The sequence below is a fragment of the Buteo buteo genome, chromosome 14 (assembly GCF_964188355.1).
Source record: "Buteo buteo chromosome 14, bButBut1.hap1.1, whole genome shotgun sequence".
NCBI classification, from domain to species: domain Eukaryota; kingdom Metazoa; phylum Chordata; class Aves; order Accipitriformes; family Accipitridae; genus Buteo; species Buteo buteo.
In genome coordinates, this window is record NC_134184.1 from 15,305,858 (window position 1) to 15,329,696 (window position 23,839).

At 36.3% G+C, this 23,839-nt stretch overlaps 1 protein-coding gene across 8 annotated transcripts in view; it reads left to right on the top strand.

Moving 5' to 3' along the window:
- The window catches only part of RBM26 (RNA binding motif protein 26), a 57,954-nt gene that overhangs the window by 21,713 nt on the left and 12,402 nt on the right, over positions 1-23,839 (top strand). For 4 of the 8 annotated variants that reach the window (XM_075045982.1, XM_075045985.1, XM_075045983.1 and 1 more), the window contains exons 8-18: positions 868-1,035; positions 1,383-1,523; positions 2,547-2,658; positions 3,455-3,614; positions 5,043-5,207; positions 8,767-8,898; positions 9,936-10,007; positions 13,172-13,300; positions 15,483-15,557; positions 16,223-16,393; positions 23,240-23,344. In XM_075045982.1, the coding sequence (XP_074902083.1) occupies positions 868-1,035; positions 1,383-1,523; positions 2,547-2,658; positions 3,455-3,614; positions 5,043-5,207; positions 8,767-8,898; positions 9,936-10,007; positions 13,172-13,300; positions 15,483-15,557; positions 16,223-16,393; positions 23,240-23,344 (1,430 nt within the window). The remainder of the gene's footprint in view (positions 1-867; positions 1,036-1,382; positions 1,524-2,546; positions 2,659-3,454; positions 3,615-5,042; positions 5,208-8,766; positions 8,899-9,935; positions 10,008-13,171; positions 13,301-15,482; positions 15,558-16,222; positions 16,394-23,239; positions 23,345-23,839) is intronic. The other 4 variants (XM_075045984.1, XM_075045986.1, XM_075045987.1 and 1 more) reach the window with 2 other exon arrangements.

Sequence of the window (23,839 nt, forward strand, 5' to 3'; positions counted from 1 at the left end):
AAAACTGTTATGTTAGTTTTATGTGATTCTCTCTTTTTTATTAACTTATATGTCCCACGGTAAAATTATTCAAGAATAATATTTGTTATTGCTTGGAAGTTTCTTGACCTGTTTTCATTTCCAGTTGATAGTATATTTAAGTAAGATCTTGCATGTATTTATTTCACTTAGTATAGAGAGCAACTGTATTGCTGGGGTGATCAGTTCTGCCTCACATGCTATTCCCGCATCTGTGTGAAAAGTCCAAATATGTGACTTTGTATCTTTTTCTAAAACCTGGTTTTGCCAACAATTAAATTGAATGTCAGGCTTGACTGCTCAGCTTTGAAAGTGTCACCTTACCTGTGGGGAAAAAAAAAGTCAAACTAACCAACCAACCAAAAAAACCCCCTCACTTTTAAGAAGGATCTGTTTGAGTTTCCATCAGAGTTGTAGGTTTCTTCTTGGGTGTTTGGAAAAATAATTTCTGTCAAGTTAGTTATTGTCATCATAGAATATTTTTGTTATACACTATTAAAAAATAGAATTTTTTTCTTTGAGGGGGTTTTATAGAGCTTTAAAGATCTTCTGTTGGTGAAGATAAATACTGTGTTAGCAATTAAATTTTGCTTATAGAAAGAAGGTGTTCAGAGAAATGTTGAACTATTGAAATGCTTTTCACTGTAATCTAAGTTCTGAGTCACTCGCTGATGGGGATGGTTTCATATGAATGAATGGTACAGCATCATGTCTGTATATATGGCCTCTCACCCCCTTTTTTTTTAAATAGCCTTAAAAACATGTCAGATCAATTTCCTTATGAGTTGGGTGTAGTGTAGGTCTAGAGGATAATAAATGAATGCAGTGTTTTCCTTTTGTTTTTGACAGGACCACCCCCTCCACTTCCCCCATTGCAGCCTGCTGGCATGGATGCTCCCCCAAACTCAGCAACTAGCTCAGTTCCTACTGTTGTTACAACGGGTATTCATCACCAGCCGCCTCCTGCTCCACCCTCTCTTTTTACAGCAGGTGTAGTACTGAGGCTTTGCCCACAAGGTTTGCTAAATAGAATAACATTGATTCATATTATACTGTACTTTTTAGAGATTATAATTTCATAGTTCGGGAGAATAAGTTTGTATCATTTAGATAGCAACACTAGTTTAACACTTTTTTCTAACTTGGTTCAGGACAGAAAAATTTGCATGTAAATGTGAATCTTGACTATGGAATAATATTTTCATTGTGTTTAAGCAGAAAACTTGTCATGGCAGTTTTTTAGGATAGTAGTATAACAACTCTTCCATTGTAACTGTATCTTGTAATTAAATGAAATACTGTATTTGAAACCTTAAGGGTTTTAACTGCAATTTATTTTAATGAGACAATTTCTTTGTTACCAGAAACGTATGACACAGATGGCTATAATCCAGAAGCTCCAAGTATAACAAATACTTCAAGACCTATGTATAGACATAGAGTACACGCCCAAAGACCAAATTTGATAGGACTCACATCAGGTGATATGGATCTACCACCCAGAGGTAAGCTTTCAAAGCTACACTTATTTGGTTTAGCTTGTTTTTCTTACGTTAATGCAGATTGAGGCAGTTTTCAGAGAATGTAATACTGGGAAACATTGCATTTTTTAAAATCTTCTGGAATTAAGAGAAGTTTAATTGAATAGGGAATGATGTTTGTAGCTTCTTTGTGTGTGCGTTTTAACAGGTAAAATGAAATTTCTTGCTAGGGTATTGCACATTTTACACTTGGCTGTAATAACTGATCACATTTGTACGTCTTCCATACAGAAAAACATTACTGTTTCTGTAACAGAATCTTAGGATGATTTTTGCTGTGGAGAGGAGGGAGTCATTTTTATCTGGTAGCAGACAGTTATGCATGAGTCATCTTAACCTCTTAGTTCCTGTGGCCCTGAGAAGAAGCAGCAGCATACAAAATGAGAAGGGAAGAAGGATAAACCCAATTTTTTTAATGTGGTTTTGTTTACATTTGTATGTATTTGTATTTAATCTTGCTATGTTTCTGTTGGTGTATTTTCAGTGAGGAGTCCCCCAGTATGATTCCTGTTCTTCAGCAAGAGCCACTCCTCTCCCACCCATCCCTAAATCTTGCTGCTAGGTGTTAGTGCTCTGGAGTACTGTACATTTCCTACCATGAGCATTTTTGTGCGTGTCATCTAATATAATGGAGGTATTAGCAGAAATTGTGTGAGCCTCAGAGTATTGTATGGGATATTGTGAATCAGTGAGTGCAGCCATCTTGAGGCAGATGCCTTCTGTCACACCTCTTTTGTTTTCCTTATGTGTGATGTTACTGTGACAAAATGAAAGCTATTAGCTATTTTGATCTGTCACAGCATCTTTTGATAGTTAAAAAGAAAAGTCCGTGACCAAGATTTGATTCAGTTTGAACAGGGACCGTAGTAATTTCAATATAAACAATTACGCTTTTCAGTGCAAATTCAATGTGAGCAGAATACCTTTTTACAGTCAAATACACAGAAAATGCAAAAAATATTGTGAAATCTTTTCATCTGTTTACAGAAAAACCTCCTAATAAAAGTAGTATGAGAATAGTGGTAGATGCTGAATCCAGGAAAAGAACAATTGGTGCAGGGGATGGTGGAGTTCCTACAAAGAAGACTTGGTTTGACAAGTGAGTGATCATTAACACAAGGTTGGCTTAATAGTTGGAATTCCATGGAGCTCTCTTCTGTAATCTGAAACATATAAGTCTATATAAATTGCAAGCAAGTTAAACTGTGAATAAGCTGTCTGTACTAAAATAAATCACACTGGAGAGCAGTCTGTATTTGACTGTCTTCTCTCAAAGGCAGTATAGAGATAGCTGAAGTTGCTTTGGATGATACCAAGATCTACTCTGTGAAAGCTGGAATGATCTAAGAAACAGAGAAGCTGCAATGTGATGGTTGCTAGAGATGACTGATTTTTTGTTTTGAAATGTGAATTGTGTCACTGCTATTTTGGTTTGAGTTGCCAGGTATGTTACTGACAGGAAATATAGGATGCAGTGCTTAGCGCAGTTGTACCTGGGGTGACAAAAGGTTGGAAGGGATTTTAAGAGATTACTGGGACTGAGACGAGCCTTGAAGTAATAGTTATTTAAAATGTTAGTGGGGAAATTCTGTGGAATAGCTGTGAAATAAATAGTCTTTGAAGAGAAGCAATGTGGAAGTCAGGTCTTACTGACACAAGCAAATTATTATGAATTATCTCACAGATTTATGCACTGGAGTATGTTGAGAGTATCAGTGGGGAAAACTGCAGGTGTATGGGTCTGTGTGCTATACTCTTCTACACTTTTCTAAAATTGCATTTTTTAAGTCTGCAGACCTTTATGTCTCATACATGCTCCTATGTAAGCGTATACAATTTAACATTGTGTTTCTTAGCTTGCTATGGATTTCTGGCTTGATTTTTGTTTGTTACAGGCAAAATTTTAACAGAACAAATAGTCCAGGTTTCCAGAAGAAGGTGCAGTTTGGAAATGAAAATACAAAACTTGAATTGAGAAAAGTTCCCCCAGAACTTAACAATATCAGCAAACTTAATGAGCACTTCAGTAAGTTTGGAAACTTAGTCAACTTGCAGGTAAGAGGCAACAAAGAGAAGCCAGTATGCTTTGACTTAATAATAGAGGTAGCTGCTAAGCGGAGAATGCCAGTTGTTTTTTCAGATTCCCTGAAACTGTTCTCATTATTTTTCTAACTTGTTTCTTAAACATGAACTTATTATTTTTAATGGAATTGTCATTGAAGAAGCAGAAATTAAATGTTCTAGTCTTCTTTTAGATTTTGAACAAATGTTTTCCTCACAGGTAAGACTTTTAAGATACATTGCTTGAAACATTGAAAATTGATTGGAAGTGTTTTTCCTTCACCCCTTTTCTCAAGTTCGGTTCTGATATAAACCCTCTGTATTTTTTGAGATAAATTGTGAATACAGAAAACGTGTATTTCTCATCCAGAAAGCAGCCCCTGTGATATAATTGGTTTCTAGTCCCACAGTAGTGGCAGTTTGTCCCTTATCATTACTTTGTTGTATAACTGAGTGACCCACATTTATAAACAGAAATAAGCAAATAACTAGAGGAAGATAGGACGGATGCAAAGAACTAGGGCCTAACTTAGGTTGATGTTACATATTGCAGGCTGTATGTGTAATGTTAGTATTTCATATCCAGTCTCTAAGCTACTCAGTCTTACCTTTCATCATGCTTCATTATCAACAGGTTTCAGATGCTAGCTTGTGTTTTTATGTATGCTTTCTTGGTTGCACTGAGCTGTTGAATGAAGAGGTGTAATAGAATATTTTTGTGCATACTGTACAGTACAGAATAAACCTCCTGTGCCTGTCTGAACACTGAGGGAATTTAAATCTCTCTGAATTGCTCTTAAATATTTCTTAAGCCTTCCCATAGTTTGCCTAAGAATACGGGTGTATTAGCAAGCAGTATGATTCAGTAAGGCAAGTAAAATTTTGCGTGGATGTGTATAGAGAGACAGACAGATACGCAGATAGATATTGCAAGCTACTCTTCTTCTTCCAAAAGGTATAATTTTGTCCTTTGAGGGTGTCTAAAATAGCATTTTAATGCTTAAAGGAAGGAAAATCAAAATGAACTTTGTCTAGCTCTGATACTAGATAGGACATCTATTGATTGGTCTCCGTATTTTTTTTTTGGTAGCAAAATTTTTTATTTCAGTGATGCTTGCTCTTGTCTTTCAAACTACTACTTGTGTTTGCAATTAGAAATACTATTTGGCTGTTTAGGTATTTTACTTCAGTTTGATTGCTTGGGGGTTTTTAACTGTTCTTAAAATTTATTAGCTTAATCTCAAGGTTGCTTCTTGACACTAGGTTTTTTCAAACAGAATCATGAATGGGAAGTGTTTATCTAAAGACCCATATTGGGTTTAAATTGTAAGCTTCTGAGCCTTGAAACTAATGATTTTGTGATAATCAAGACACAAATGAGAATCCTACATGCAGTTTTTGTTCTTCTGTTTTAAATCTTAGGTTGCATATCAAGGTGATCCAGAAGGTGCCCTTATTCAGTTCGCCACACACGAGGAAGCAAAGAAAGCTATATCAAGTACAGAAGCAGTATTAAATAATCGTTTTATTAAAGTTTATTGGCATCGAGAAGGCAGTGCACCACAAATCCAAACTACCACACAGAAGGTAGAGGATCTAAGTTTATTCTATCTAGAATGTTATGTAAAACATAATATTTTAAACTTTCTAAAAAAAATGTTTATGGAAAGTAAACTAAGTACTTCTGAGATAATGAATGCTTCATGTAATTATTTTCCGAAAGTTACTCTTAATTGTAGATTCTTTGACCTCAGATAGAAGGTTCAGGAGTTGATTAGCAAGATAAAACTGAATGTATTTAAAGAAAGCCCTGCTGTGACTTACAGAGAATTCCACTCTGTCATCTCATGTGTAGCAAGATTTGATGGTACTGTCTGCTGAATAACATGTTTTGCTTTAACTAGTATAGGCTTTTTTTTTTTCTTCTGGTGAGTGTAAGAAAGACAAGAGAGTTATATTTCTTTTCTTGGAAGATAATCTCCATTTTCTTTCAAAAGGAGCTGTTTTTTCCATTCTTTTCCTTTCTCCTTTCCTGTTGAGCATGCATACTGCTATAGTAAGTAGCAGTAGAATTTTTTACACAAAGGTAAATACAAATGTATACAGGTATATACAGATACACACACACACACACACACACATATACACATATGTAGAGAAAAAGGGCATGCAAGCAACAGTGTAAGAGGAGAGCTGCATTAGAGAGACTAATTTTGTGGGAATGGATATGGGACATTTTACATTTTTAAATGGAGAGGGAGGTGCTGATCTCCATGGTATCCAGTGATAGGATGCATGGAAATGGTTCAGAGCTGCACCAGCGGAGGCTCAGACTTGACTTTAGGAAGCATTTCTTTGCAGAGAGGGTGGTCAGACACTGGAACAGGCTTTGTAGAGAGGTGGCCGATGCCCCAAGCCTGTCAGTGTTTAAAGAGGCATTTGGATAATATACTTGATAACATGCTTTAACTTCTGGTTAGCCCTGAAGCGATCAGGCAGTTGGACTAGATGATCACTGTAGGTCCCTTCCAACTGAGCAATTCTGTTCTGTATTTTTTGATTGAATTGCATAGTGGAGTACCTGTTGGTAATTGTCATGTGCATAGTAGCATTAGCAACTTTTTAAGAATATGAAACAGCAGTTACTGTTGCGGAGCTTAGATGCGTAACCTGTGGCAAGCCAAATCAGACTTGTTAGCGGGTATAGTGGTTCTACTCAAACATAAGAGGAAGCTTGGATTCTCCCAGGTCGTGTAGGTTATTGGATAGAGTCTTGTCAGTTAGCTCCCAGTGTAGCAACTTCTTCTGAATAACTTGTGTATCCTGCTTTATTGGATTTGCTGTCAGTGTGGAACAGTACATTCTACACTTAGTAAATGTGAGGCAGGCTCTGTAGAAGAAATGTTCACTTATTTGTTCATTACATCAGCATATATATATAAAAGTTGTTAGAGGATTCTTTCAATTATTGCTCTAAGTTTTTAATTCCTTCTTTCTGTGGATGGTGTATGTCATTATCATTCAGAATCAATGACCCAGTTTTCCATAGCAATCCTGCTGTAGGGTATTCTAACAGTTTCCTTTCTCTCCTTTTGTAACAAATGCCCCGCTTTTTATTTACAAAAATGAAGTTTTAACAACACCTATCTCACTATCTCACCAGTTACCATCCCTTAGACTTGAGTTTGGAATCAAATTTCTGAATATCCTTGATGCTTGATCTGAACTAGTGCTACTCAAAATGATATTTATTTTCTAAGCTTGATTTACATCTTATCAGCCAGAAGAGGGCAGTGGCGTATGTCATTTGCATTCATACAAATATTACCTCTCTTGAGAAGGATAGCTTGAACAGTTACTGCCATCAGCTTATTTGCTGATTATGCTATCCATCTTGGAGTATTAACTGTGTATTTCCAAACAAATACCTGATCTGTATATTTGTTATTTTGCAAAACATCGATTTTAAATACTCTTATGTTTTTTAGTGACGTTACTAGCTTCCCAGCACAACACCTTTGGCAAGTTAACCTTGATGGTTTGAGAATGAATTCCCCTTGGTACTAGGTGGCAATATTAAGGGTTCCTGCTTCACAAAGAACAGCCTTTCAGCATGTGTCAGGAGACTACAATTTGAAGGCTGTTATGGGTGATAGAGGGCACACAGTGACAAGAGAAATTTAAACAGAAAATTAAAATTCTAAGTGCAATGTTGTTCTACCCCAAAATACAGCAATTATCAAATTGTTGAGTCAGTAAACAGGTATTTTTAATTCATAATCCTTTCAGGAGCATGAATATTTACTTCCCTTTTCATTGAAATTAATATTTGGTATCATATCTACAAGTAGTACGGAAGCTCTTTTCTTACAGTACTTCACATACTGAAAGTATGTTAATTTTTGTGAATATTTCTGGTTTATTAATTAATTAGAGCTGAATTAATTTCACCTATGTTTATAATGGTTTCCAGCCAGAGTTTTTCTGTCAGGCACTGAAGACAGGCTTTTGAATTTTTTTTCTATGTAAAATCAGTTGGCTTTTTAAGTTGTCCTTTCAGTACTATCTGGTCCTGCACAATTTCTCAACCATTGCTCTTTCTCAGCAGGATTACTTTGGAAAATTCTTACTGTGGAAATTCTGAAAGGAGTGGAAGCATTTAGTAAAGATGGTGGGAGTCAACCATAATAAATCATCAAATAAATGGTTTCTGCCAGGAAGCAGAAATAATGTGCTCTCGACATCTGCAGTAGATAAAACAAGAAGTACTGGGCCTAAAAGGCAGCTCAGGAGATTTAGGTTAGATATTAAAAAAAATTTTCTAATGCTAAAGGATACTGAAACACTTTTATCTAGAGAGGTGATAGGACCTCTTTCATGGAAATCTATAAGAACTACATAGATACTGTCAGTAATGGCTTAGGTGTAGCCTGGAGTGGGTGAATGGGTTAGGTGACCTTGGGAGTGTCATAAATATGACAGGAAGCTTGCTTGGAAGAGTATTTTATTGATCTTAAGTGTTTAATGTTTTTGTCAAAATAAAAAGGCAGGGTATTACCTGTCAGGTCATATTCATGGTAGGTCTGAAGATTAGCTGCTCTGTTTTCTTTTTCCTCAGTCCCATGACTGCATGTCTCCATATCCTTTCTTTTTCTGTGTTGTCTAAGTTAAACACATAGGAGATGAAAAGCGACATATCGCTGTAATAAAAAGTGAGAGTCTTTATGATGCAAGTTTGTAATCTGCCTTTCCATAACTAAATGGTTGATGATGAAAGATCTGTGAGAGGAATCAGAAGACTGCTTCTTACTTTTTATTCAGTTCTAACAGGTGGAAATTAAGATAATCTAAGTAGATGTGATTAATAGAAATAGACCAGAGTTGGTTGATCACTTCTGTGAGCTGCAAGTGCAAAATAGATGTTATTGCTGTATGCGCTACACAAATAGTCAGTGTAACATCCTAAATCTCATGAAGTGTTTATTTTTGCCATTAGGTGGAAAAGCTATTGAATGATAGAAACAAAGAAGTGTAAATCTAAATGCAGTTGCTGCAATTTCATTGTGTATTTATTGAACTACGTGTGTAACAGCCTTTTGTTGTTAATATTATGATGTGCTTTTTTGGGGATGGGGTGGTGTTACAGGTAATACAACCCTTAGTTCAGCAACCTAGTTTACCGGTAGTGAAACAATCAGTCAAGGAGCGATTAGGTCCGGTACCTGCAAGTAATATTGAACCTGCAGAAGCACAGAGTGCCAATACAGAAGTCACTCAGGTATGTATGACAGTCAAAAAATCAGTTGCACGTTTTTCTTTCTGTAATAGGTTCCATAGTGTATTAATGTATCTGTTACAATTACTCATATAGTGCAAGTACACATTACTACTTATAAGTTCATCTAATTTGATTGTGAGTGGTGTTTTGATTTTAAAGTTTTCCTCAGTGCAATGATATTTGGCTTTCTTACCCAAGCATGGTACTTAATTTTTAGTATCATAGTTTTTTAGTTAGTTTAAAAAAAAAACCAAGAGACTCTGAAAATATTGCAGTAATGCTGTGTTAAATAGCAGTTTTCAACCTTCAAAATAAAGTGGCTTCTATCCAAAAAACTAAATATTAATTAACATTAATTAATATTAAACTTTTAATATTATATCTGTTAAACAGCTAAAACCATTAGAGACCAATGGTGAGCATCTAAAAGTGTTTTCAGTATTTGTACATCACTCTTAATGCAAGGAAGAATGTAACCACAGTACCAATATGACTAAGACAATCTGGCATGTTACTCCCATTAGAAATAGCCTTTAAATATTTATTAGAAGTATTTCATTATTAGCATTGTGTTACTACTTTAGTTTTAGGTCTGAAAAGGAAGACCACCACACTTCAGAAAACATTAGTTTAAATTCAAACAACAACTTTCTACAACTGATACCTGCAAATAGCAGATTATAAAACACAAAACCTGAAGTGTATTTAAAAGGGCCTGTGTAGATAATCCTCTGCCAGCTAGCATGTCATGGTCTTCTCGCAAAAAATATGTAGTATTATATTTGATTCCAAATTTGGCTTTACTTTTGTCTTATCCAGTCTATTTGTAGGTGTATATTAACTGTAAAATCAAATATCTAAAATTCATTTCATCAACTGCTTTAGTATTATTTTTCTTGTACTGTTGCTCAAAAGTCTATGGCTTCATTAGTTAAATATGTTCTTTCTAAATCTCTAACATCTGGAATTACACAGGAAACAGTAAACTATTCATAAAGTAAGGTATATTTGAACTATAATTTTGGTTTTTTTCTTAGAATGTGACTAAATTATCTGTGAAGGATAGACTGGGTTTTGTGTCAAAGCCAGTTACTCCAACAACTGAAAAGGTAAGAGAATGTCTCATATTCTCTTCCTCTCACATTTAATTTCAGTAGAATTAATTTTATTATAAAATCACTTGCATTAATATTAAGTTTGTTTCATACCTATGAATAATGTTATTTGTTAAAGGTTAGTTTTATGAAGTATAATGTATCGAAACTCAGCAGATGGCTAAATGATTATAAGAAGAATAAAATATGCTAGGACAGAAGCTACTATTCTGTGGGTTTTGTTTTAATATAGTAGGTTCCATTTATTTGATCATGAAAATAACTAGATATGTTCCAGGATCCTGAGTTGTTAGAAGAATACAGAAATAAATTCAAAAAATAAATAAATTTTGACACTACATAGGAATCTATAGAGAGCCTTTCTTTAAAAATGTTTTGGGGCTTTTTTGTCCCTTAAAAGGTGATGCTGTAAACATTTACCCTCTTACTTGGTCTTACAATTTGCAGTACTTGTGAAAAGATAAAAGTGGAAATTAATCAGTATAGAAAGGACAAAGAGAGGTAAGGTGGGAAAAGTGCACCTGAACTGTGGTTACGAGTTACGTATTTTGCCCAGTGGTTGCAATTTTTAGAACACGGAGTTGTTGATGTGTTTACTTTAGTAGCAAACTTCGTGATGCATGTTTTCAGATCTATTTAGCACCTTAGGGGACAGGCTTTCTCAGTGTTTATAACATTCATTTGAGAAGCCTTTTGGTAGAAAGGCAGCAAGTTTTACCTGGTAACAAGATTCCTCTGCCTAGGTATGTATCTTTTCTGTTGGGAATTGGCTTGACCTGAAATGAAGCATCCACTGCATTTCCCCCTTGCGCCCGTACGATATTGGAGATAGTGCATTTACTGGAATCTAAAAAGTAAAATTTGCTCCAAAGATACCATGCTGTACTTAGTATACAAAGGTAACAATACTTGAGTTGTAATTGTAGAGGATGATGTCTCTTCGACTCATTTCAAGCCGAGCAGTCCACCTGAATGCACTGATCTTGACTTCTTGCCTATATTTTGTTGGTAGTTTGATTAGTTGTGTTCTTGTTGCCCTAAATTAGTTGCAGATAAGTATCTTGCTGTGTATTCCTGAACTACATTTTATATACATACTGTACACTTAGTTCAGAAGTGGGAAGTCTGCTTCAGTTTGAGTGGAAACAGGTTTTTTTCTCATTCCCTAGGAGTTGAGTTATCCTGAAACACTTCTCTACGAAGAGTAAAATCATGCTAAAATGATTTTCTGCTGTGTTGTCTTATAGTACAAACTGATTTTGATTAGCTGCTGGGCTGTTCAATGGACTGGTTGTGAAGCAGCAGTTTCCTTTGGCATTTTTAGTAGGGTTCTGAAACTTGGTTTGACCTGGTTTTACCTACTACTGTCCCTTTACAAGGAAATACCTTGCTTGGTTTGCAGTGATAATGCTCTATAACCATTAGAAATTAAATGATTGACAGCTATCAAAAATCATAGATGTCATGTCCTAGGTATTTTTTTTGCTTCTGACTGAGTGCAGGGTTTGACAAGAACTTTACAGTAAGAAAGTTGGTAGCTATGCTTCCCAAAGAGGAGGAGGAAAAGGAGATGAAACAGTCATTGTGAGGCCTTTTAAGATCTGTATAGGGACTTGGAATTTATGAACTTGTGAAGAGATTCACACTATTCCTTCTCTTGAATAGTATTAGAAGATTTAGAAGACATTAATGTGTGGCTTCTTGTTCTTCTGTATTAGTTGATGCAGGTACATCTGCTGTTGCATCTCTCCTTATATTGAAAGAGATGAGGAAGCATGGTTCACTGCCATCAAGACAGTTCAGGGCAAAAGGAGTGTGTCAATATTTTTGTCTTTACTTGGTCCTCTGTTTGTGATGTAGCCTGTCCTAAAGATACTTTGTAATAGGAGCTGTATGATTGGGATATGCATACGTTAATGTGTTTTCATAAGTTTTAAAAAAATTCCTTCATGTCCTTTTTAATGGCTTGCTTAGAGCATTTTATATCACCTTTTATAATACCCCATAACATGCTTTGTGGTTTTTGGGGTTTTTTTTTTTTTGTTCTCTCTGCACTGCCTATGCTAGAAAATACTTTACTGTGGGAAGAAATAGTATAAATAGCACAACAAAGTGAAAAGCTTTTATATGAAGCATTCCTATTGTAAATTCTTCTGATCTCTTGGTCTTTTCTGTCTTTCTAATGTTTCTTGGCTGTCTCTTTCTTTTCTTCTCTTGGTGGGCATTGTGTCTATGTTATGGAGTGCATGGTGACCAATAGACTCTGCATGCATCTTTTAATTTTCCAAATACATATAAAGTATTTTTAAACTCCTGGAAATGATACCAATTGCATAATTGCTGTGATTTGCTAACAAGGCAGACAAGATCATGCCTATATTATCTCTAGCACTTAGCCATGGATTTTTTCAGTACTAACATGGACCAAAACGTCCTTTAAGGAATGTGATAAAAAATCAGACTAGTCCAAATCTTCAGGTATTGCGGAGATGTACATAGTATACTTCAGAAAGATTATAAAGTAGACAACTGTGTTCTCAGTAAGTCGTGGAGAAATTTCATACCTCATTACAAATGTAGGAAAGAGAACAGAGACATAGGAGTCTCTTCCTTTGCTGTATGATGTTGAAGACTTCCCTGTACTTGAGTTACTTCTTGTTGATTGTACAAGCTTTACTTTGCACAAACTGCATATGAAAAGGAACTATTGTATCTACTTTGGACCTCAGTCTCTAAAATTATGTTGAATTTTTGCTTGGAAAATTCACAAAGCCATGAAAAATTGTATTTTAAACTTCAAAACAAAAAAAGAAAAACTTCAGTTATTCTTGGGAAAATCTCAGTCTTCTGTTTCCTTAATGATGCTCAAATGCATAAAATTTTATATATTTGAAGCTCAGAAGTACATATGAAATCTCAATGGGAAGGATTTATCATCTGATGTTTATAATTCTTCTGTATCTGATGTGGTGCTGCCTCTTTAAAAAAATTGTTTAACTTCAGCAACTCCAAATATTATTGTTACACCAAATTTTTATATTTCATATCATCAAAACAGACAAAAGAAAAGACGCTTATATATTTTTAAGCACTCATGTTTTTTTTAAAAAAAAAATTGAAATTCACTGGCAAAAAAATAAAATGATTTCCTCCTATAGGTTTTATCCACTTCTACTGGCTTGACAAAAACTGTGTACAACCCTGCTGCTTTGAAGGCAGCACAGAAATCTTTGCCTGTTGTTTCCACTTCCGTGCTAGACTCTAATGAAGCACAGAAGAAAAAACAGGTAAATTAAATATGCTTCTTTATAAAATGGACCTAGATTGGGAACTTGTGACCACTAGAGGTAGTGCACTATATATATTCATCTCAAGAGCGTAGATGAAACTAGTTATAGGATTAAATTTGCTGTGATGATTTCTTTTCAAAGGAGAAGAAAATTCAGCATTGTTTTGTTACTTTTTCAGTGTATGTTCAGGCAGTGTAAGCAGGTTTAAAACTCTCTAGAAGTTCAAAATGGCAAATACTTTTTCCTGGAAGCAGTATCTGGATGTTGAGGCATGAATTGTCTATTGTGAGTGAGAAGGCAGTATAGGATAGTCACTATTGTTCTCTCTTAAGGCTTTCTGGAACTGGCCTTTATCATCATCAGACTGGCCTTCATTCTCAGTGTATTTTGTACTTGTGACCAAAACTGTTTCTTCACTTGACAGAAGTGAGAAGTGTATGACTCTGCATTTTATTGTTTCCAAACTGTAGTTCTCCCGCATCCATTTTTTTTTATTTTTACGTTGGAGAGGAAATGCAACAATGCAACAAAAATGCATTTGGCCTTGAATAGGTCACTCAGTTGTAGTTTAGCTTGTGTAGAATTTTCAAAAGAGCCCAGTAAAGCTCCTTTTTCAGGTTTATTCTTACCATTTAGAAAAACTAAATATAGGACAATGTTTATCTTATTGGTTTCAAACCAGAAATTAAGAGTTCAATACTAAGTTAGATTCAAACATAAGTATTGAAAGCAGTATAACTGTTAAACAAAGATTTTAACCTATTGGTAAACTTCTGTAGCTAAAGTCTAATATAATTTGAAATAGCAGTTTGTAGCTGCATGTCAGTTGTGGCATTGGTCCAGACTTTAAAGAAATCACTTCTAATTTGGGAATTTAATTTCATATTTGTCCCCTAAAATATGTTTTTCAGAATTAGAGCCTTTACCTTTCAAGTTAAGATGCTAAGTGCCTGTGAAATGGCAAAAAGCTCGTAGTAAAATTATTGACTCATCATGACATCTGTAGGGTTTTTTTTTTGACAGAAGACACTGAAGATGTGCTAAGTGATTGGCTCTTTTTTCATGTGCTCTTGTGCTCCTTCCTCTATTCAGAGATTTCTATTACAATATACTAGTACTTGTGGGAAAACGTGATTTTGTGGGACTCACTCCCTTCTTTCTTCCTGTCTCCCTAGTTTTTCTTAGCATTCATCCCCTTGTCTTATCTTCCTTTTCCCTTCAGAAAAATTATTGCACACTGTATTGCAAAACTAACATTTCATGCAGCAGAATTTGTCAGTATTTGGGAAGACATACAGAAACCTTATTACTATTTCTTTTTTATGACTGTTATGCATTTATACTCTTTGTATAAGATAACGAATCCCGGTTGATGGGTGATCTAGAGGTGCAAAATCATCATCTGCCTGTCCTCTTTTATCCCATTAAATATGTTGATATCAAAGCTCTTAATTGTTTTCTGCAAGTATCCTGCTAAGACTTCTACAGTCTGTATCTGAGAGCAAGAAGCAATTGCTTTCTCTCAAGTGACATTAGTAGGAGCTAAGCACAGCAGCTGTAGCATCTCCTCCTGCTTCTCCTTCTGAGTGCAATAGGTCACAAATTTATCAGTTTCAATTTATTTTTATTGGCCCATTGCAATGTCAAGATTCTGGTTTTAGCAGATGGAGTGCTAGTACTTGTCACTTCCAAGTTGTAGCAGTCAGGTGCAAAAGTGATGGTTTTCTTTGGGTAACACTTCAGATTTAGAAAATAGAATGTATTTCTTTTTGCTTTTAACTGTACTGCAGAGTGTTTTAATTGATGGACTTCATTTACAGTTTTCAAGATACTGTCCTTGCACATTGGAACTCTTGTATATTGTATGTCTTGCGGTAGTGTATTATATTGCCTTTCAGCTTTCAGTGGAGTTGTGTAAGCGGTTACTTTGTACATAAGTAATAATGAAGTCTTCCCAGCACAGATCTAAGAAAGATCATTAGATCCTTCACTAATTCGGTGATGTGTTATTTTCCAAAACATAATTTGAAAAATATTGCCTATTAGTCCCTTGTGTTTCTATTATTATTTTGTTCCCTGTTACTGTAAGTTACTACTGTATAGTTGTCAGGTATAGTGTAGTATTCTTCTAGCATTATTTTTTCAAAATCTAAAAACTTTAATTTTTTTATGCTTCTAGGAAGCATTACGACTTCAACAAGACGTGAGAAAAAAGAAGCAAGAAATCTTAGAGAAGCACATTGAAACACAAAAGGTGAGATATTAGCATTAAAGAAAGTCAGCAATACAGTTGTAAAATCTCAGTTCACTACTTTAAAATATTTCAGATTTTGTAAGTGTGAGCTACAAAACTGGCCTGTAAAATAAACATTCTCGTAGAAAGGTATTACGACATTATTTTAAGTTTAGAGTTTTAATCTAACTTGTCTTGTTAGTTCACTTTAACTACAAGCTTATGCGATTTAGGTGCAATTTTAGTTTAAATTGCTTAATTTGGGTGTGACATACTTATGTTTTTGGGGAGAAATGAAAGCCTGAGAGTTGTACTTCACAAGAGCAGGAAAGATTGATGTAGAAAAGTATGCATGACTGCATTTAAGCTTAGGAGAAGAAAAAGGCCACAATGTCATTTAAGTTGGATAAAAATTTTGAAATAATTTATGTTGAGCAAATCTGTCCAAATGAAGTGGCGATATCAGGTGTTTGTTAGCAAATTAATTAATCAGAGATTCAGACAAAGATTTTAATTTAATGTAAGCTGTTAAAAGCACTATATATTGAGTTTGAAGATCACAGCAAAAGAAATGCAATATTCTGGTTTTCCATTGGTTGTAATGAGTACTGGAAAAGAAATCTGTAATAGTAGTTGCTAAATAAAAAGATATTTTTTTATTTTATTGATTTTTTTAAATTGGACAGATGCTTATTTCAAAGCTGGAGAAGAATAAAGCCATGAAGTCAGAAGACAAAGCAGAAATCATGAAAACACTGGAAATTTTGACTAATAGCATTACCAAGTTAAAGGATGAATTAAAAGGTGTATCACCAGGAGGAGGGACTCCTTTAAAAAGCATGAAAACTAAGACTCAGGTACTCAAGTTTTGGTCAGCTTGTTAATAAGATGAATTCACATGCTTATGTTAGCAGAATAAAAATATGCAGCCACATCAGCAGTATTTAGAACTATACTGGTTTAATTTTGAAGTCATCTTTTTAAAGGAACATAGTTAATTTTAAAACCATGCTGTTGGCTAAAAGGTTTACCCACTGTTACACAGATATTGCATCATCTGGAAAATCAACACATGCGCCCCCTTCCCTCCCCCAAATCTTATGATTATTTCTTTTGTTTTATCTGATCTTTTGTGTATAGTCTATTGCTTTCTTAAATTTTGAATAGAAATCATGAAAATAGTATTTCTGATGCAAAGGGATTATCATTATGCAGTGCATATCTTCTGGTCAGGTTTAATACACAAAATGCTTCATGAAATTAGTTGACTGCTGTACTGGTACATAAGTTTCTGAAGCTTTTTATGTCACTGAAATTTTTCAATATATTAAGCTTTTTAGATTGAAGATTATACTGGTCAGTTTTCCTTTGATCTAGCTACCTATGTTTGGGTTGCACCTGTGGCAGGATTTTCTGTCCTCTGCTATCATTCTTGTTAGTATATGGCTATAACCAATTTCCCAGCTGCTTAAAGATGCAATTATATTACCTTTTTAAAATGCAGTATTTCGCTTTTTATAGAAGTATTTGTTCCTAAACAGGTCACAAGGTGATTAAGAATTAAGTGAGACTTTGAGAAATAATATTTTAACAAATTAGTAAGTTTTTTTAAAAATATATTGCAAGTTTTTCTTCCTTTATCAAGTGAGGAAGTGCATACTAATAAAAGAGCAGGGTTTTTTGTACAGTGTATTTTCCAGTAAAGACAAAAAGTCTTGATCTTTTCTGCTAATTTCATTCAGTTCTTAAATCTTCAGAATGTTTAGTCTTTTAACGTTTGGGATTCTGTTTTAAAAAGCTGGTATAATGTTACAACCCAGATTTAATTTAAATGGTTCATTAGTTTTCAGTTTGAAGCAGCATTTCTACTGCTTTATTTTACCTAGAAATATAGGTATTAAAAGTAACTGCAGTGTAAATTACAGTGATAGACAGTTTTGAAAAGAAATATCAGGAAGAAATACTGAAATGACCTGTATGTACTCACTATAGCTTCTTACATCGTTCTCAGGAAAAAGTTGAAGGAGCATATTTTTATCCTAAAAAGGGGCATAGATTATAATTTTTGGAAGTCAGTTTATACCTCTTAAAACAAGTTCCATTGCAGTGGAATATTCTACTGTGTTTTAGAGGGGGGAACTAAGGGCAGTAATACCAGAATTCAGGCACCGCTATAACAAGATTAAACTCTTCTTTTTTGGAGATGAGAGAAGTTTTTTTTTTTTAACGTGTTTATGTTTTTGAGAGAAAGTGGATGTCTGGTGAGAAAATGTTTCTGAGAGGTCTGAAGGAAGTAAGCTACCTGTGGAGTGAATTTGAACTATAGAAGACCTAGAAATTGGCAGTATTTTTAAAGCTGCATTTGATTGTGAAAGCCTTATGTTTTTGAGAAATAGTCTTCTGCTGGTGGTGTACAGTGCTTCATAAATTTGAACAGGAAAAAATAGTTTATATCACTTTTGATCCAAGAATAACAGTTGGTTGTGGATTTTGTCATATGCAAGGAAATGAATCCAGACCCATAGAAATTAAGAAGCAAGTTGCATCATGAAAACTTGGCAAATTCTTGTCTAGAAAACTTAAATGCAGTGTTTTAACCCATGACAGTTATTTTACCCTGAGAGTGGTTTAGTAAATTCTTGGAGTGGACAAGAAAATAGTCTGATAACACAAAATAGCTCAAAATAATTGAGATTAGAAGGGATCTCTGGGGATTGTCCTGTTCCATCACCATGCACCACTAAGAAGAGTCTGGATGTCTTCTTTGCTCATCCCTACTAAGTAGTTATACACATGGATAAGATCCTGCCCCACCAGCTTCTCTTCCTGAAGTTAAAACAATCCCAGCTTTGTCAGCCTCTGCTCATATAGTAGATGCTCCAATCCCTTAATCATCTTTGTGGCCTTTTGCTGGACTCACTCCAGTGTGTCTCTCTTGTGCCTGGGAGCCTGGAGCTGGACACAGCACTCCATGTGTGGCCACACCACTGCAGAGTAGAGAAGGATCGCCTCCCTTGACCTTCTGGTGGTGCTCTTCCTAATGCAGCACAGGAGGCCGTCAGTCTTCTTTGCCACAGGGATGCACTGCTGGCTCGTGTTCAACTTCTTTTCTGCTACCAGGACCCCTCAGGTCCTCTTCATCTGGGCAGCCCCCAACCTGGGCTGGTGGCTGGGGTTACTCCTGCTCAGGTGCAGGACTTGGCAGTTCCCTTTGTTCAAATGCAGGAGGTTCCTCCTGCCCCATTTCTCCAGCATGCCAAGATCTTTCTGAATGGAAACGCAACCAGCTGGTGTACCAGCCGCTCCTCCAAATTTTGTATTGTCCACAAACTTGCTGAGAGTACAGTCTGTCTTACCATCCAGGTCACTAATGAAGACGTTACTGCTGGGGTACACCATTAGTGACTGGTCTCCAGATGGACTTTCTGCCACTGATCAGAACCCTTTGAACCCAGCAGTTCAGCCAGTTTTCAGTTCATCTCGCTGTCCACCTATCTAGTCAGCACTTGATCCTTTGGCTGTGAGGATGTTGTGGGCGGTAGTATTGAAAGCCTTACTGGAGTCAGGATAAACTACTTCCACTACTCTGCTCTTGTCCACCAAGTCAGTCATCTCACTGTAGACAGCTGTTAAGGTCAAGCATGATTTCTCGTTCTTTTTCCTCAATCGCCGCCTTGTTCTTAACATTCTCGGAAATGGTTTTGAAGATTATTTGCTCCTTCATCTTCCTAGGGATTGTGGTGAGGCTGACCAGCGTGTAGTTCCCCAGATCTCCTTGCCCTTTTTGAAGATCAGAGTGATACTTGCTTTTTCTCAGTCCCGAGGAACCTCCCCCAAAGGCCATGACCTTTCAAAGATAATTGAAATTGACTTTGCAATGACATCAACGAGCTCGCTCGGTACTTAATGCTTGCATCTTATTGGGTCCCAGGTTTCTGTGTATGTCCAGTTTGTTTAAATGTTTCCAAACTTGATTCTCCTCCAACAAAGGTAATTCTTCTTGCTCCAGGCTTTTACTCTAGTGTCAGGGTCTGGAATTGCTGAAGGCAAGTCTTTCCTCTAAAGACTGAGGAGGAGGAGGACCGAGGAGCACCTCAGCTGTTCCATGTCGTTTGTTGCCAGGTCCCCTTTCACATTCAGCAGTCAGTCCACATTTTTCACAGCATAGTGTTCCTCTTGCTGCTGATAGACGTTGTCATGGTTTAACCCCAGCCAGCAACTAAGCACCACGCAGCTGCTCACTTACTTCCCCCCAACCAGTGGGATGGGGGAGGGAATTGGGGAAAAAAAATAAAACTCGTCGGTTGAGATAAGAACGGTTTAATAGAACAGAAAAGAAGAAACTATTAATGATAACACTGATAAAATTACAATAGTAATAATAAAAGGATTGGAATATACAAGTGATGCACAATGCAATTGCTCACCACCTGCTGACCAACACCCAGTTAGTCCCCGGGTGGCGATCCCCCCATTCCCATTCCCCCCAGTTTATATACTGGACATGATGTCACATAGTATGGAATACCCCTCTCACCATTTGGGGTCAGCTGCCCTGGCTGTGTCCACTCCAGCCTTCTTGCTGGCTGGGCATGAGAAGCTGAAAAATCCTTGACTTTAGACTAAACACTACTTAGCAACAACTGAAAACATCAGTGTGTTATCAGCATTCTCCTCATACCAAACTCAAAAACATAGCACTGTACCATCTCCTAGGAAGACAATTAACTCTATCCCAGCTGAAACCAGGACAGATGTGCATAAGCCTTTCTTCTTGTTTCTCACCCCTCTTGCCAGATTCAACTCTAGGTGGGCTTTGGTTTTCCAAACCAGTGCCTGCATGCTCAGTCTCTCTATATTCCTTCTGTGATCTAACCCTGCTTCCACCTCCTGTACACCTTGGTTTTGGATTTAAGTTTTGTTAGGATCTCCTTGTTCATCCAGGCAGGCATCCTGCCACCTGTCCTTTATTTCCTGCATGCCCTGGAACTTGGAGGATGTGATTCTTGAAAATCATCCTGCCTTTACAGCAGATACCCAGGCCCAGGGTCTTTAAACAGGAGGCTTCATCCAATTGTCTGAAGAAGGTCTCATCTACTTCTTTTACCTGATCAGGCAGTGTGTAGTATGCACCTGCTGCAAAGTTGCACACATAGGTCTGCTGTCTTAATCCTGACTCATAAACTTTTTGACTGGCTCATTGTCTGTCCCCAAGCAGAGCTCTGTGCATTCATACTGCTCTCTCACATAACAGGCAACTCCTGCTCCTTGCCATCCTGGCTTGTCCTTCCTTAAGAGACTGTATCCGTCCACTGCACCGCTCCAGTCGTGTGAGTCTTCCTGCAATGTTTCTGTAGTCCCAGTGAGATTGTAGTGCTGTAACTGCACACAGACATCTAATTCCTCCTCTTTGTTTCACATGGTGTGTGTATTAGTGTACAGGCTCTTCAGAGAGGCACTGATTGCCCAGAAAAGAAATGAGATCTTCCCTTGTGATACTGTTCTGTAGGCCCTCCCTCCCTCATTTATGTGGGTTGGTATGTGTATGCTTGAAGTGGTCCTCCTTCAACCCTGTTTTGTTGATCTTGAGATCCTGTCTGCCCACATCACCCTTTGCTTGGCAACCTGGTCCACCACTTCCTCGTGTGACTGTTGGTTTTGCTTAGTAAAGTGAGGCAATATGGTAATTTGAACTACAATTTTAATGAAGTTCTTGTGCTGGTTTTCCATTTCCTTTGTAATATGAAGGTGAAGAAACATTTTGAGCAAATCCATTTCATAATGGGCAAAATATCCCAACTGTAGAAAAGTTGATTTTATTGATAGCTTTCCTCTCTGGGAGATTGTGCATTATCTCTGAGCATTGTTTTGTTAACATTTGAAAGAGAGAAAACAGTCGGTCCCATCTGACCTTTGTGGAAGTGAGGAACTAACAGAGCCTTCAGTTAAAATTTACAACTTTGACAATTTTCTGAAAGACTTTGCTCTAGGTTCTCTTGCATTTTCTTAGTGTTTAAAACCTGGGGAGCTCTGAATACCGTGCAAACGAAGATGAGGCCCATGTGACTGTGCCATTATCTTTACCTATTTTTGTCTTGTTCCAGTTCATGCAGATTACAAAATACTCTTCCCCCCCGAGTGTAGAAACCTTTGCTGCCTATTGGTGTATCTTGAAGGAGGTATTTTCTTCCTGAGACCTGGCACAGCTTTATAAGAGAAGTCTTCATTAAGAGCACTAGAAATAAACCTCAAAAGTCTTTACGACACAAGTGTCACTGGCTGCTTTGTGAGTTCTAACTGCTGGTCACTATTAAACTTCAGAAGCATTTGTTTTGCCATGTCATTGATGTGTTGCAACTCAGTGGGATTTGAGAGAAACACTGTTTCCAATTTTGAAAACTTTGAAAACCATTATACAGGAGATAATGATTTTTTTCTGTGATTGCTGTAGATGATCAGAAAATGCGGCTGAAAGGGGTTCAGGTTGAAGTTGCCAGTTGAATAATCCAGCTTTTTTTCTTTTAAAGCTTCCAGGAAAAAACAAAGAAACAAAAAAAACCCTTTATCATTTAGTGGTAATACTTGGTTTCCAACTGTCACAACTGCGAAACCTTCATCTCTTGACAACCAGCCTTTGAACACATGCTGTGGTTTTGAATCAATGGGTGTAAATGTGAAACTGTTTCACAATCATCTATAACTTTATCCTTCATTTGTGATATCACCGGAACATTTGGCTGCTGCTTTTTCCATTAAAAAAAAAAAAAAAAAAAAGCTTTCAGTTTGGAACAGAACTTCAAATAAAATTTTCATGGCTGCATAAAGCCCTTTCCTGCACCTGTACCAGCACCTGCACCTCAATGGTTGCAATGAACAGGTCTAAATTTGGGTTCAGAGACACCTTTCAGTTTCATATATATTTTTGAACTTTCTCATATATTTTTTTAAGGTATTGTGGGCTGGAAGGCAACTGGGTACATCAGAGACCAACCTTTTGTTAGCAGAGGTCTTGTTACTGGTTTTTTTCTACTGTGGTCTGAACAGAACTACCATTTGTGCTTTTTGCATTATGGAATTGTGATAAACTTAGATGCTTTTTCTCAATACTGATAATGGATTTTGTATTCATTCATAATTGTACTGCTTTTTTTGTGTAGAATCCCTTTTTATCTCATTATCACTACTATATAATTCTTATATTTTCTATTTTGTGTATCTCTAGTTTAGAAAAAATTCTCTTGGCTTTGGCTTTGTGTGGTAGTCTAAAAGTTTTGACATCAGCAAGCTCAGAAACATACTGCTACACATTGAAGTTTTATCTTGCCAAGAAGGCTACCTAAGCTTGTGCTTAGTTTGTTTTTGAAGATGGAAACCTAAGGTAGTAAGCAGTATACCTGCAAAGTTAGAGCTGTGATTTGAATTAATAAGCCACAACTTGGTTAAGTTTAAAATTCGAGTACAGCTTCTAGTTTTCAAATTCCCTTTTGTTAATGTTTCTAGGAATCTGTTTTCCAGATAGGTAAGTCTGCCACAGCACCTTTTGCCTGGAGGTCAACGCTGGCCAATCTTTAATTCGCTGTGTATTTCTGAAATAGCCTTCTGATAGGAACGTAGCAATGGATTCTTGGGTTTTATCAGAAAATTGTTTCCTCAGTAGAGAATATGAACTGTGGAACTAATAATGTACCGTAACAATTTCTTAGATGCAGAAAGAGTTACTAGATACTGAACTGGATTTATACAAGAAGATGCAAGCTGGGGAGGAAGTTACTGAATTAAGACGAAAATATACAGAGCTACAGCTGGAAGTATGTTTGTCTCTTCTTTTGTAGCAATTAACTTTTAATCAAATATTTTCATATATGTTTATTAGCTTGGATATTGTATCATAAATATATTTTTCCAGAGTGCAATGTTAAGTTGCATGTAAATGGAGGCATTTAGCAATAATATTTTAAAAAATCAGTTTCTGAATTCCACTGAGGTAGAGAAATAGTATTGTCTTTAATTTTGATTGCTAATTTATTTAATTTCTGTAACTGTTTAGATGATGTGGTTTCTTACAGATTTGTGGTAGTAATGCTTCCTTTAGAACATGGAGTGGTTTTAAATTGTTGCCTGTAGGTGGTGGTGTGTTTGATACTGAAGAGTTAAAAACACTGCTTGATCTTTTATTCTTAAATGTTAGCATCCTCTTAATGAGATTAACCAAAAGGCTGAGGTGCCAGAAGTAATATTATTACAGCATTGGTTTCAAGAGGAGGACTTATCAAAAACAAATACAGTGTTTCAAGAAGCGTTCA